General features: G+C 35.3%; 1 protein-coding gene across 1 annotated transcript in view; it reads right to left on the reverse strand.

The window, feature by feature from the left end:
• The window catches only part of MAP2K6 (mitogen-activated protein kinase kinase 6), a 192,660-nt gene extending 178,259 nt beyond the window's left edge, over window positions 1-14,401 (reverse strand). Inside the window, exon 1 of the mRNA XM_056817223.1 lies at window positions 14,105-14,401. Within this exon, the coding sequence (XP_056673201.1) occupies window positions 14,105-14,120 (16 nt within the window). The 5' untranslated portion in view covers window positions 14,121-14,401. The remainder of the gene's footprint in view (window positions 1-14,104) is intronic.
• Between the last annotated feature and the right edge of the window lie 276 nt (window positions 14,402-14,677).

The raw sequence follows: 14,677 nt of genomic DNA on the forward strand, positions 1-14,677 counted from the left end.
CAAATAAGAAATTATCACATCTTTTTTCCAATGTTCACATATTTTCTTTATCCTTCTGCTAAAGCCCTTGACAAATAGAAAGTAAGATCCTTGGTAGCAGAGACTGCTTCAGATTCTATCTCTGTAGGTAGCACAGTGCCAGTCTGGAGTCAGGAAGACATCTTCCTGACTTTAAATCCAGCCCCAGACACTTTCTAGCTTGTTGACCCTGGGAAAGTCACTTAACTCTGTTTGCCTCAGGTACTCATCTGTAAAATAAGCTGGAAAAGAAGGCAAACCACACGCTATCTTTGGCAAGAAAACCCCAAATGGGACCGTGGAGAGTCAGAGAGAGAAAATTGCTGAACAACAACAACAAAAATCTCCATTCTCCTATAGTGTCTTAAATACAGTTGGTATTTTAGAAATGATTGTTATGCTGAAGTACAGTTTTGTGCATCTGGGTTCCTAACAAATAGTAAGTTTTGAGGGCAAAGACTGTAGGTGCAATATTCCCTCAAGTATCAGAATGTCTTACATAATTTAAACTCAAGAAGCACCATACTCTAGCCAGAAAACCTATATTTGAGTTTTGCCTCTGATATATTAGGCATTTACTTCACCTTTTCAGGCAGTTCTCTAAAAATATAACTAGCTAAGAAGGTACAAGTCTGCATTAGTGGTCAGAGTTTACCCCTCTGGGAGTTTCCTATATTGATGAAATCACAGATCCAATAATCTCTGTCCCTATATCTATATTGAACTTTATCACTGTATATCCATTGAATAAATGATCACTAAATCTAAAATGATATATTATTAAATGATTTAGCAAGCATTTATTAAGAATCTACTATGTGCCAGCCACTGGAAAATCAAAGACTAAATGAAAAGATTCTTGCCCATATAGAGTTTACACTCAGTATAGCTAACTCTATGTGCACAAATAGATAAAAACATATCTTGGCAGAAGAGCAGTAAGGGCCAGGCAATGGGGTTTAAGTGACTTCCCCAGGCCCACACAGCTAGGAAGTGTCTGGGGACACATTTGAATCTAGGACCTCCCATCTCTAGACCTGGCTACCAATCCACTGAATCAGACTTTAAATGCCAAAGAATGGAGTTCATATTTGATCTTATACATAATAGGTAACCAAGGGAATTCACAAAGCAAGCAAGAAACCCACACTTCAGGAAAAAGGCTTTAACAGCTTTGTAAAGGAATGACTAGAGTAGAGAAAGCTTTAATAAAGCCTGGAGACCAAGCTATTATGATAGTCCAAATAAGAAATTATAAGGGATTGAACCAATGTAATCATGTAAGTGTGGAGAGAAGGCAACAGATAAAAAGGAGACAGAGAATCAACTTTGTTTGGGGCATTTTGAGTTTGGGGTGTCTATGGAATAGCCATTTAAAAAATCCAGGCCAAGGCTGAAGATGTAGCAATGTGGTTCAGTAGAGAATAGGGGAAAAAGAGAGAGAATAGAGATGATAACCCAAGGTAAACTGCTGGAGCTATCAAGACACTATAGATAGATAAGAGACAGCCCAGCCCAGGGCTTTATAGGAACACTGAATTAGGAAATTGGGGAGAGTAATATGCAAGGCAAATCAGCAAAGGAGACTGAGAGGTCAGTCTGATAAGTGGAAGACAAGAGACTTCAATTTATGACCCTAAAATGAGCATTCAAAAAAAAAAAACCCTATCAATGCATCTCTCACTCAGGTCTGATTCTTCTAGTTTTCTCTGGTTATAACTTCTCCCCCTTGAAAAATATTTACATCATCCTAAATTTATAAAAGTTAGAGTGAAATTAAGATACTCCTTGTTAAGATGTTGATATAAAAGATTGTAGCAAAGTCTAACTCTGCTACATATAATCCTAGCAAATACCCAAACAGAGACCCAGAAAAATAAAGATAAGAAATTGAAAAGAAGCAAAAATAATCTCCTCTATCAGGTCAAGAACTATACAAAAAGGAGGCAGCTTGAGAGGCAGGCCCAGAGATGGGAGGTCCTGGGTTTAAATCTGGCTTCAGATACTTCCTAGCTGTGTGACCCTGGGAAAGTCACTTGACCCCCCATTGCCTAGCCCTTAGCATTCTTCTGTCTTGGAACCAATACTAAGTATTGGTTCCAAGACAGAAGGTAAGGGTTTAAAATAAATCAATTAACTAAAATTTTAAAATGTTTAAAAGAACTATACAAAAAGATTGCCTAGAAGAAAGACAAAGTGAGGTCTCACCAGAAAAATGAGAGTAAATAAACCCAGAAGCCAAGCAGGAGGGAAGAAGAGTTGTACCAGGGAAACAAACAGGAACTACTGTAAACTAAATATGTTGGTGGGAGCCCTTATTGGCTTACCAGGTGGGGCTCCTCTTATCACCTCTGCTGGCTTCTGGCCCAGTTCTTAGCAAGTATGGCAAACCATTACCAGCCCCAGTAATCATGAGCCTGAGGCCATATCTCAGTCTTGGCCTGAAAGAACACAAGTTGAGATCAGAATCAATTTCCACAGGGACTTACCATGTAGAGAGAGCCCTACTGTGTGTGCTTCTCAGAACAGTGGGAGCCACAAAAGGAGAAAAGGGCAATCCAATGTCTAGACACCAAGGCAGAGAGGACTGGGAAAGAGACGAGAACAATATTATCTCCAACTAGGGCCTCTCAGGCCATAGCAAATGACTGAAGCAATTCCCAATTAAAGGTCCAGAAAACAGAAAAGAAAAGAAAGTAGATGAGGCTAGAATCCACAGAAGACGAAAATAGAAACAGAGACTAAGGCAGAGTGTTGGGTCCAGTGCCAACAAAATCATTCAGACCAGCAGCAGCAATGGTGATCAAAATAACAGCAAATCTGACCAAACAAAGCCGACTCAGACCAACAAAAAGGCACTACCTTGAGAACAAAATCAAAAAACAAGAACTGAGGCTGAAAATATGAATTAAAAAGAAAAAACTAAACACAATTAAGAAATACTATGAATTTAGAGACACCAAGAGAAAAACTAAAAATGAAGGCAGTATCCCCTCAGTAACTATTAAAAAAAACCTAGGTGTGGCATGAAGTAGTTGGGGTTGAAGGGGAGGGGTCTAGGCCATGAGGAATAAGAGCTTGGATAAAAGAGGGAAAGTAGAGTATTTTTAAATGAATTAATTATATGAAAGTTGTAGAGGGGAAAAAATTGAAAGAAAATAAATGGGATTTATACAATAGAAGTTCTTCCTCAAATACTGAACTCCCTGCAAAACAGAACTCACTCTATGAGACAACAAGAAATATTAGAACAAAGTCAAAAAAGAATGAAAAAAAAACAGAAGTCTCTATAATGAAAAACATCTGCCTAGAAAACAAGTCAAGGAGAGAATTTAATCACTATATTCCCTGAAAACTATGAACATGCAAAAAACCTGGTCATGATATTTCAACAAAATTAAAAAGAAAATTTCTTATATGTATTAGAAGCAGAAAGTAAAGTGAAAATAAGAAGAAATATCATTAGCTTGGAAACATCCAGAAATATCATAGCCAAAATCTAGGTTTTTTTCCAAAAAATTTTTAAAAGGTACTACATGGAGCCATAATAAATAGTTCAAAAGACAGGTGGTTTAGTTAAGAGAGGATCAGGCCTAAAGATGAGAGCTCCTAAGGATCTCAGACATTTCCTAGTCATGTGACCCTGGGAAAGTCATTTAGTCCCAATCACCTAGTTTTTACCACTCTTTAGCAATTCACATTGGCTTATCACCTCTATACTTCTATCCACACTAGATTCTAAGACAGAAGGTTAAAAATAAAAAAAGAAATACATAAGGGTGCCTCTTTCATAGCATGACTTTCCCCATGATGGTTTTGATACAACCCTAGTCAGCATAGGAAATTAAATGGCAATTTTGAGGGAGTTTTGCGGACACTGTGGATGAGATGCAAAGACTAACAGACAATATAGAAAAAATTTAATAACTCCAAAATGCATAAAATGTATGTACTGTCCAAAATCAACATATTTAATCTTTTAATGCCATAAATATGCACTTTCTTAAGTTAAAATAAGTAAAATGTTAAAAGTTTATGAAAAGTATACAAAAGCCAGTAGATGACACACAAATGCTAGAAATGTTAATGTTGACATATATATGTATATATATATATATATATATATATATATGACCAATTACTTAACCTAAATTTTACAATAAGATACTATAAATATCCCATAGTAGAAAAAAAAATTTAAACTTTTTAGGTATGGAAGGAGGACCAAAATTTTTTACTCATACTTTCTAGATCTTGTGGGTGCCACTCCCCAACTTGGTGATGTAGAAGAGATACCTGTATGTACCAAGGAACAACAGTCAGGATTATGAGAAACTTGGCAGAAACTACTACAAAAGAGATAGTATGTTAGAATATAAAATTGCAAATGGCAAAGAATAAAAACTTATAATAAAGAAGTTGTGAGGCAACTAAGTGCCCAATCTTTAGAGCATTAATCCTGGTGTAAGGAGGACCTGAGGACAAACACAGCCTGGGACACTAGTTCTGTAACTATGGTAAAATCACTTAAACTCTTTTGGCTGCTACTCTCTACCTCCCAGGGTTTTGAGGATCCAATGAGATAACATCTTCAAAGGACTTAGCACAGTACCCAGCACATAATAGGTTCTATATAAAGTATTATTGTTAATAATAAAGATATAAGAAAAGTGACTTCTAGTAAAATAAAAGACTTTCAAAGATGAAAAGACCAAAGCTGAAAAGAAACTTTGAAATATAAACACAGGAGTCAAGAGAAACCTAGAAAGATACAATTGGAACAATGTAAAAGTTTTATTTCTTAATATGGGAAGAAGAGGTAATGTCCCTCTAGAAGCCCAGGGTTTTTTAAGATACACCAATAGAATTCAATAAGATAAGCTTATACTTAAGCTGGGTATCATTTTATTCTGTTTTGTTGGTATTTTTAAAAGGAGAGAATTTTAAAAGGGGAGAGTAAAGGAATACAATAGAGAAGAAATTTAAAAAAGAATTTATTATTTCATATAAATAAAATTATAAAAATGTAGAAGAAGGATGAGGGAAGCATGCATCTCACACTACTCGCTATTATCTGAATCATAAAAGAAGGATCAAACACAGAGAATTTAATATAGATTGCATGTTTTGACATTTTTAATCTACTTAAGAAACTGGGGAAAACAGCTTAAAGTGTTAGCTTGAGAGAAGCTGAAGAGGACACAGAAAATTTAAAAAAATTAAGAGATTTTTCGGGGGGAAGTTGTTTTCAGTGTTATCTTATAAAGAGGATTTTAGAGAATAGATTTTATTTCATATCTTGAGAAGCACTGAATGGTCTAAAACTGTTTCCAAGAAAGGAAAAAGGAATCAACTTCTAATATTTAAAAGTTTGGTCATAGGCACTGGTCATAGACTATAAAAAAATTTTTTTTTTAAGTCAAAGCACTTGTTATCTAAAGCTCTACTTAAACAGTGGGGACTATAAAAAGACAACTAAAGAAAAGTTACCTGTCATTGCTGGTCCTATGCCTAAAGTTTTAGTGCTGTTTTGAGTTTTAAATGGCTAAAGACACTCTGAAGCTTATTGTGTGTGTGTGTGTGTGTGTGTGTGTGTGTGTGTGTGTATACATGTGCTTATTGTTTTCATTTTTAACAAATTATGTCCATTTAGCCATTTTTATATTTATTGAAATGTAAATAAATAAAGGTAATTACTAAAGGAATATCACCTCCCTATAGGATTATCTCTAGACTCATGAAAGTAGCTGTAAGAGAGAGAGACAGAGACAGAGACATACAGAGACACAGATAGAGAGTCTGGCTAGTTTGGGAAAAAAGATGAGACCTTGATACTGTGGTGGGTCATCTAGGATTGAGTCCCTTCCCAGATATAGCCTTACATAAGGTTCCTAGTTAAATGAGTGTCACATGACTTTAGAGAAAAAGGTATTTGGAACATTTTTGCAAGATGCTATTTGGTCTTTGAGGAGATGAAATCCTCAATAAGCAATATAAGAAAGAAAACCCCTTATTTATTTTGTGTAAGTTACCTGAGAATGTAAAACCTTCTCCAATTTCTGTTATTAAAAAAGTCTCATTAAGTATTTGGAATTCAGTTATCACGCAGGCCTCTCACAGATGATGAAAGAATAATGCAAAGGGTTAAATCTCTGATAATTCTATATGTTTAAATCTCTGTATTCACAGCTGTTTTCCCCAAAGCAAAATTGGAGGGGTGATAATTTCTTGGAAATGGGTGAGGTTCTTTTCTCAGTCTTCCACAGTAGCAAAAGGTCAGACAAGTTTATTATTACCAACCTCACAGCACTCCTGTCCCCAGGTATAAGCTCCTGTTTTCTACTCTTCTGGGTAACAACCTTTACCTCTCTATTTTCCTGTGCCCACACTGGAGAAGGCTTTCCTTAGTAAAGAATTAGAATCACATGAGAAAGTTTAGTATAGACCAGTGATGGTGAACCTTTTACACACACACACACACACACACACACACACACACACACACACACACACACACACACACACACACTACCTCTTATCTCTTACCCTACTTAGGAGAGGGGCCAAGGGGCAGGTGAAGTGAGGAATGTCCTCAGCAAGTATGGGGGTGGGGGGAGAGTGGTCTGAGGGCTCTGCCTGTGAGCCTTCCACCTTACCGGCTGTGTTCTCCCATTGGGTTGCTGGGCAGAGGGGCAGGTGATGTGAAAAAATGTCATCAGGCATGCTGGAAAGGGGAAAGGGAGCACTCTGCCTAAGTCCCTCTGCCTTTCTAGTAACAAATCTGAGGGAGGAAAGGAGGGGAGTGGCACAGGTATCTACAGAGAGCTCTCTGCATGCCATCTTTGTGTCATAGGTTCACCATTGCTGGTATAGACCATTGCAAATAATAAGTGGGTGCCCAATTACATCATAAACAATGAGCAATAGTGGATATCTAGAGACTATCAGGGCTGACTAGGAAGAAAAAGCCATAGGAATCACCAAGAATAACTACTAGGGCTGATAGGCCACCCAAATTCGGAAATGGGGAACAATGTGCAATGGATTATTATACTTAGGAATCACAGACCTAGGTTAAGACTTTGTTCAAGAAAGGATCCATGTACTTCTTTAGAAGAAACAAAGATTATCTGCATCATAAACAGGACCAAAGCTTTCCAGTACTACTTCATTACTGTAACTAAAATGAAAAAAAGAAAGTCTTAAAGGCACATTTTGGGGAAATCTAGAATTTGCAGACTACAAAACTATGGATTCATACTACAAGGATGCATGCAGAGATCAGCAAGACAATTTGGTGGCGGTAAGACACAATATCAAGACTATATTAAATTTATTCATTATTCAACAGAAAAGGAAAAAACGAGTCTCACATTTGTAACTTGGATAATCAATCAAGTACAGAGACTGAAAGAGAGATAAGTAATAAAATCTGAGGAAGCAGATGCTTCATATTGGAGCCAGTATGCCAAGGGTATGTTATATCCTTAAAAGCTAAAGGAATACCTCATTGCTCTTGATTATGAACAAAGGATGCCAAATTTTGATCAATTGGCAGAGAAAAACCAATTTGAATGTTCTATCCCAGCTACAAGATATCATTTAACTTGGGAAAACTCAACTCGGCCAACCTCTAAGACATCTTCCTATGGATGAACCATAGAAATCAAACAGGCAAAAAAAAAAAAACCCTCTGGTTTCTCAGACTCAAGGAAAAAAATACCTATAAGATGAAAGAATAGCAGATAGGACCATTCCACCTGGACTAGGCAGCATGACCCTCTGGTAAAAAATCATCCTAGCACAATTCAAGTGAAGAAGTGGCAAAAACATTTGTTTTTGTTACAACTAGATGGACAGGTAACTGACATGAGCAAGGGAAAGAATAATTGATATTGTTTTAAGAAGCTTCTGAAAATGGAGATGAAAACAAGTATTGAGAATATTCTGTATCCCTAAATTAATAAGAATAACTTCATCAGGGAGCAGCTGGGTGGCTCAGTGGATTGAGAGCCAGGCCTAGAGACAGGAGGTCCTAGGTTCAAATCTGGCCTCAGATACTTCCCAGCTGTGTGACCCTGGGCAAGTCACTGGACCCTCTTTGCCTAGCCCTTACCACTCTTCTGCCTTGGAGCCAATACACAGTATTGACTCCAAGATGGAAGGTAAGAGTTTAAAAAAAAAAAGAATAACTTCATCAGTTAAAATACAAATTAATAAAGGAACACTACTGTCAAGGATAAAATCATAAAAGCAATACTATATATTCTGTTAAAACTGTAGACTAAATGATCAATAATATTTCAAGTGCACTTGAGAAGTTCAGAAGAATCTGATGCCCAAGGAGCCATGTTGAAAAACAAAGTATGTGGGCAACAGAACTAAGCCCATGATTGTTTTCAAGAAATAGGGAGAAACTGGTATTCTAAGAATATTGGGGGGGGGGGGGTAGAACTGATAACCAGATAGAAATGCTTGACTATGATCTATCTCCACTGAAATTACAGATATTAAACAAAAACTTACCTTTAAAAAATGTAACAAGCAATCTGCTTGACACAAAAAACTACTGAAAGGTGCTCAAGGAAAAAAAAAACTGTTAGATTGAAAAAGCAACTCAAGAAGGTTGAAGAACAGCTTGTTTCTAAATCAGCAAAGAGATCTGTTGAGAAACGTTTCTGGGAGTAAAGCAGACACTACATGCAAAATTGCCTAGAAAGAGAACTTCATTTCAGATAAAGAGGAAAACTAAAATCAAACAACCACAACCCTGGTCATTTGGTGATTTTGTTTTGTTTTTACCTAATATTCCAGATGTAGAGACCTAGGGAACAGCGTGCACAAAGGGCTACCATACCAAAACTGAGCCATCTACTAAATAAGAACTAGGACCACAGGATATTGATAATCAACTCTCTCTAAACTTAAAAGGTTATGGTAGAAGTATCAGAACTGTGAATCCATTGATCAGAAATACTTTTGTACCAGGAAAATCAAGAAAGTGATTACTCATATTGGCAGATAGTTCCTTGATAGAATATATGCAAAGGGTGTTTTGTTTACTGCTACATTTTATTATATTTTTCACTGTATCATTCATTGTCACTATAGAGCTATTTGATTGTTACTGGAAAAATGATGCTATATATATACATATATACACTAGTATTTAATATTTTCATATGATGCTAATATATCTATTGCCAAATGTGTATACCATGTTGCTTCATATAATCTATACATTTAGTTGATATATATGGCTAGACAATTCTATATGCCATTTATAAGAAACATTTTAATTTGTACTGAATTTATTTTAAATTAACTAATTATGTGAAAAAGCAATACCTCTATGTTGTTTTTGCATACCTCTATGCTGTTTTTGTTTACCTCTAAATATCTTGGTTTCTCCTAAATACTTTGCAGGAACTGCATATTGTTTAATAAAGATTGCATATAATGGGCAAACCCTTACATAAGTACTTTTTTAAAAAGTTAATCAAATAAATGTGAGAAATAGATAGTAAAACTATAATATTTTGGGACTTCAATATTCTCCTTTCAAGCCTAGACAAATCTAACAAAAACAATAAACAGGAAAGAAATTAACAACTTGAATAGAATTTGAGAAAAGTTAGAGAAAATCTCTGATGTTTACTGAGAAGGCCTGGAAATAAATATGTATGTCTTAGCTATATATGGCAGCTTTACAGAAATTGACCATGTACTAGACCATAAACTCAAATGCAAAAGAGCATTATTAAACTTATCTTTATTGACTATAATGCAATGAAAAATACAATTAATAAATGACCTTTGAAGTAAGGATTCAAACTTAAATGGAAATTTAATCATTTAATCCTATGTAAATAATTTAATCAAAGAAAATTTATAATAACTAGACATCATCCCCAAATTTTTGGGATGTTAACTAAAGCAGTTCTATAGAGAAATTTTATCTCTCTAAATGCATTCACTAACAACCCGAAATGCATTAGAAAAATATATGCTTGATCATATAGTGCAATAGGGATATGGTTAGGGTTTTGATGTTAAAGGATATGGCATATATGAATAACATAGAAATATCTTTTGAACAATGAAATATACAAAACCCAGTGGAACTACTTGTTGGCTTTGGGAGGGGGGAGGAAAGAGAGGGGGAGAAGGGATTATGAATCATGTAATCATATAGAGAATTATATTCTCTATATAAATAAAGTAAAGTAAATAATTGGAGTGGAATTAGTTGCTCATTGTTGGGTTGTACTAACACAATAAAACTCCCAAGACCACCCCCAATTAATTTATGAATGACATGTCATCCCACACTGCTACAAGATTGCTTTGTAGAACTATACAAAATTATAACAAAATCCATCTGAAAGGACAAAAGGCCAAAAACCTCAGGGAAATGATGGGGGGGGGGGGGAAGAAAAGAAGTCAAGTCATACCAAATCTCAAACTATACATGTCAGTAACTATCAAAACTATTTAGAACTGATTTTAAAATAGAAAATTTGAAATTAGACATATGATGCAGAAGCATCTAACACAGTATCACAATATTCAGTAAGCATAAGGACACAAACTTCTTAGGCAGGAACTCATTCAACAAAAAGTGATGGAATAATTGGAAAACAATGTGGGAAAAATTAAGTATAGCTAAACATCTTATATCATATACTATAATAAGTAGTCATATGACCTTTTATATCTAGGTCACATCATAAACAAATTAGAGGATAATGAAAGAAGAAAGTTTTTATGACTATGGATAGGAAAAAATTCTCATCCAAAGAAAGGAGACAAAAGAAATGGACAATTGGGATTCCATGAAGTTAGATATTTTTAAAACAAACAAAATTCACATCATTAGAATTAGAAGAGAATCAGTGAATTGGGGAAAAATCCTGGCAGCAAATTTCTCTGATAAATGTCCAATATCCAAGAAAGTGGAAATAGATAGAACTCTATTAGTAGAAATCATTTCCCAAAGAGATAAATGGTCACAGACTGTAAACAGGCAGTTCTCAAAAGAAGAAATAGAAGCTATCAACAACTAAATGAAAAAAAAATGCTCAAAATAATTAACGACAAGAAAATTCAAATTTAAATGATTCTGAGATTCCAATTCGTTACCCTCAGACTAGAAAGGATGACAGGCATACTAATATATTGTTGGTAGAACTATGAAATGATCCAACTACTCTCTAAAGTAGAGATCGTTAACCTTTTCTGTGTTATGGGCTCTACTGGCATTCTGATGCAACCTAATACTATTTTGATTTATTGTCTTCATTCATAATGAAAGAAATACTATGTTTCAGTTAGAGGTTAGTAAAAATAAAGATGTAGTTTTTGCCCCTATCCAAGCTCATGAATCCAGGAAATATATCCATGAACCTCTGGACCCTTAGGTTAAGAACGTCTCTAAAGCAATCTGGACTTTAGAGTTCCAAAAAGTCACTAAACAATGTATACTCTGACCAAGCAATACCTCTACTAGGCATATACTCCAGAGAAATTTAAGAAAGGCTCATATATACAAAATTATTTATAGCAGAACTTTTTTGTTGTAGTAAAAAATTGAGAACAAATTAATTGCAAATCACCTGGGGAATAGCTGAACAAAGTATGTTGAATCTAATATTATCATACCATAAGAAATGATAAAAATCTCAGATTCAGAGAAACTCAGGAAGATTTTGTGAACTGATGCAGAGTAAATTGAGCATTATTGGAAGAACAATTGATAGAACATCTATAACATTATAAAGGAAAAGAACTTTGAAATACTTAAGAATGGTGATTTATACCATGACCAATCATAAAGCCAAAGTCTGATGATGAGGTATGATTCTAATCATTTGTCAGAGGTGTCTTGTCAGTGAGGTGATGTACTACAGGTACAGAATGAGACATTTATTTTCTGCATGACCATTACAACAAAAAATTGTTTTGTTTGACTAGCCTTTTGTTAGAAGGGAGGTCATCAATACTTAAAGAATGTACCAAAGAAAACTGAAGGAAGTTCCAAAGAGACACAGATAAGCAGAGAAATGTTTGGTACTACCACATTGAGTTTTAAGTTTGTTTGTTTGTTTGTTTTAAACAAACTATTTAATACATTCACATCCAGTTTCATATACATTTCCAATTTTCTGACTTTCTTTGCATATGGAAATCTTAATGTTTATTGATTTTCTAATTCAGAAACAAACTTTTTAAATAAGAAAATTAATCTTAGTGATCATTTGTTCCAAAATTCCTTTAGATTTGGAGTCATACAACCTCGGTTCAAACTCCACTCCAAGAAATAGACATTCATCCTATACTTCAATATTTACAAAGATTACAATTGCAACTCACTACAAGACAGCCTATTCCATTTTCATATAATTCAAATTAGTAGACTGTTTCCTGTTGGTTTGAGCAGAAATAGAATTCCCTATGATTTTTAACACCTCTGTCTTTGTTTATAATATCATAGATTTAGGACTGGAAAAGAATTCAGAGGTCACTTAATCCAACTCCCTCTTTTTAATAATGAAGGAACGGAGACTCAGAGAGGTTAACTAGTTTGCCCAAGTTCATTCAGGCAGAAGAAATAGAATTCAAACTCAGATCCTCTGACTCCAAATCCAGTGTTCTTTCCACTGTAGTTACTAAAAATAAATCTAATCCTATAACTACTCAAATTCGGGAAGGAACATTTTTTCAGTTGTTTTTTTTTCCTCTCTCTCCTAATCTTCATCAAGTCTTCAAAGTCTTGCAAGAGAAGTGATAGTACTTTTGCATTCATATCTTTAGATGCTTGAAGTTAAAACTGATTTTTTGTAACAACTTCATAACCTTTTGCCATGTTAAGCCTGAAGAGAGATGAACAAATTCTTAATTTTTATTGCTGTCATCAAATAATACTTATTCTGTACTCATAAGTGGCAGACATTATGGTTGCCAGGATGCCTAACTTATTGTCCCTTATTCTTTACCTTTTCATAAGGCATGTGCTTTCTGTGTGGTTCAATAATATTTGCTTAACGAAAAAAAAAGACTCAAAATCCTGGGGGCAACTTACAAGTACCTCCTTGGTCTTCTGATGCAGTGCCAGATATTTTATTCTAATACCCCCCAGATGCCATTTAAAGGCTGAAAAATACAAGTGCAACAGCTGTATGAAATAAAAAACCTGAAGTATTAAGTGCACAAACCCTGAACTTCTGCATCTAATAACATGTCTAAAGACTATATATGTATATTCCACTTTCATGTGCTTAGGAGATCTCATTTTGGTTATTAATGAAATAGTATAACTCCCCATTCTTGCAAAATACTGAAAGTATAGAATTTACCCCCTTTACTTTCTACTCAGAGAGGAAAATTTATCTCCCAAAGGGTCAGACTTCTCAAGCTTTATTTCCTTAGTGCTCAACTTCTGAAGACTGCTCAAAAAGTTTCATGGTAAAATGCAAAATCTCAAAAGAACAGGATCTCTTGCATGCTTTCAGTAACCTGATGTTATCCAAATTCTACCTTTAAAAAGCAAAAGTTGTCTAACATTCAGCCAGAAATCAATGGAAAATTAACTAAAGATTGATGCCAGAAAAATTCTTCCCCATGGAAACATAGGTATATACTCAATTCCTCACAATTTAACTCCTTGTGTCTTTCATCTGAGAAATAGACTCTTTTAAAAGTTTACAATTCTCTAGTATTTGAATCAATTCACAAGTGGATGCATTCTACAGAATTTTCCAAAGACAGAAAGCACTGCATATTTAGACACTTTCAACCTGCTTTATCTGTCCTGACTATGCAAAAGGCAAAAAGAGCTCAGTAATCCTAGCAGAAGAATGCAAATAACATCAACGCACAGCTGAACTGCAAGCCCTGCCTTACAGGAACTCTCTGTGTCTGCAAAAAAAAAAAAAAAAAAAGACACATACTAAACAGGAAATACAACTGAGCTTCGGAAAGCCTCAAACTTTAAAATGCAATTGCCTGGCAAAAAATGCATCCATGCATTTGCAAATGCATGCACGACTTTTTGCATTTTTTGCAAGCAATGAAAATATGCTCTTACCTTTTGGCTGAGACATTTTCCCCTTTCCTTTGATGGGGGAGGGGAGCACAAAAGACTTTGCCTTGCCTCTCTTCTGTAGCTAGTTTTGCAATAAAGATTCAAGCTGCAGACCCGCAGTCTTCATGCAAGTGAAGTTTTTCTTGATCGATGCAGCAGATGATCCTTCAGGAAATCAAAGTGGAAATGCACACCTTGCAAAACAGATTGGAAAGTGATTTTTTCCAATTGCAATGGTAGGGAAGGCTGTGCTGCAGCTACATGATGGGCCAGGGCTGGCAGCTAAAAGCTCCAAACTTGGAACTGAGTGTCTTAGTGCGCAGACGTCCTTCCTGCAAAGAACGCAGGGGCAGGTGGGTAATGTAGTTCCTAGAAGTTAATGGAGCGTTCTTTTAAGGAACCTGGGTTTCTCAAGTCGCCTGGTTCTTTGTGTAGTTGTTATAAAAATCTCATGCAGCCTATCAAGCCAATCTATTGCGGATGGTCAAAGTAAGCCGTGTCTAAAGAAACACAGAAGTCTAACTACGACACCTGAAGGGCAGGCAAGAGGCAAGCATTTGACTCTTTGTAGAATGT

This window comes from Monodelphis domestica, chromosome 2 (assembly GCF_027887165.1).
Source record: "Monodelphis domestica isolate mMonDom1 chromosome 2, mMonDom1.pri, whole genome shotgun sequence".
In the NCBI taxonomy this organism is placed as follows: domain Eukaryota; kingdom Metazoa; phylum Chordata; class Mammalia; order Didelphimorphia; family Didelphidae; genus Monodelphis; species Monodelphis domestica.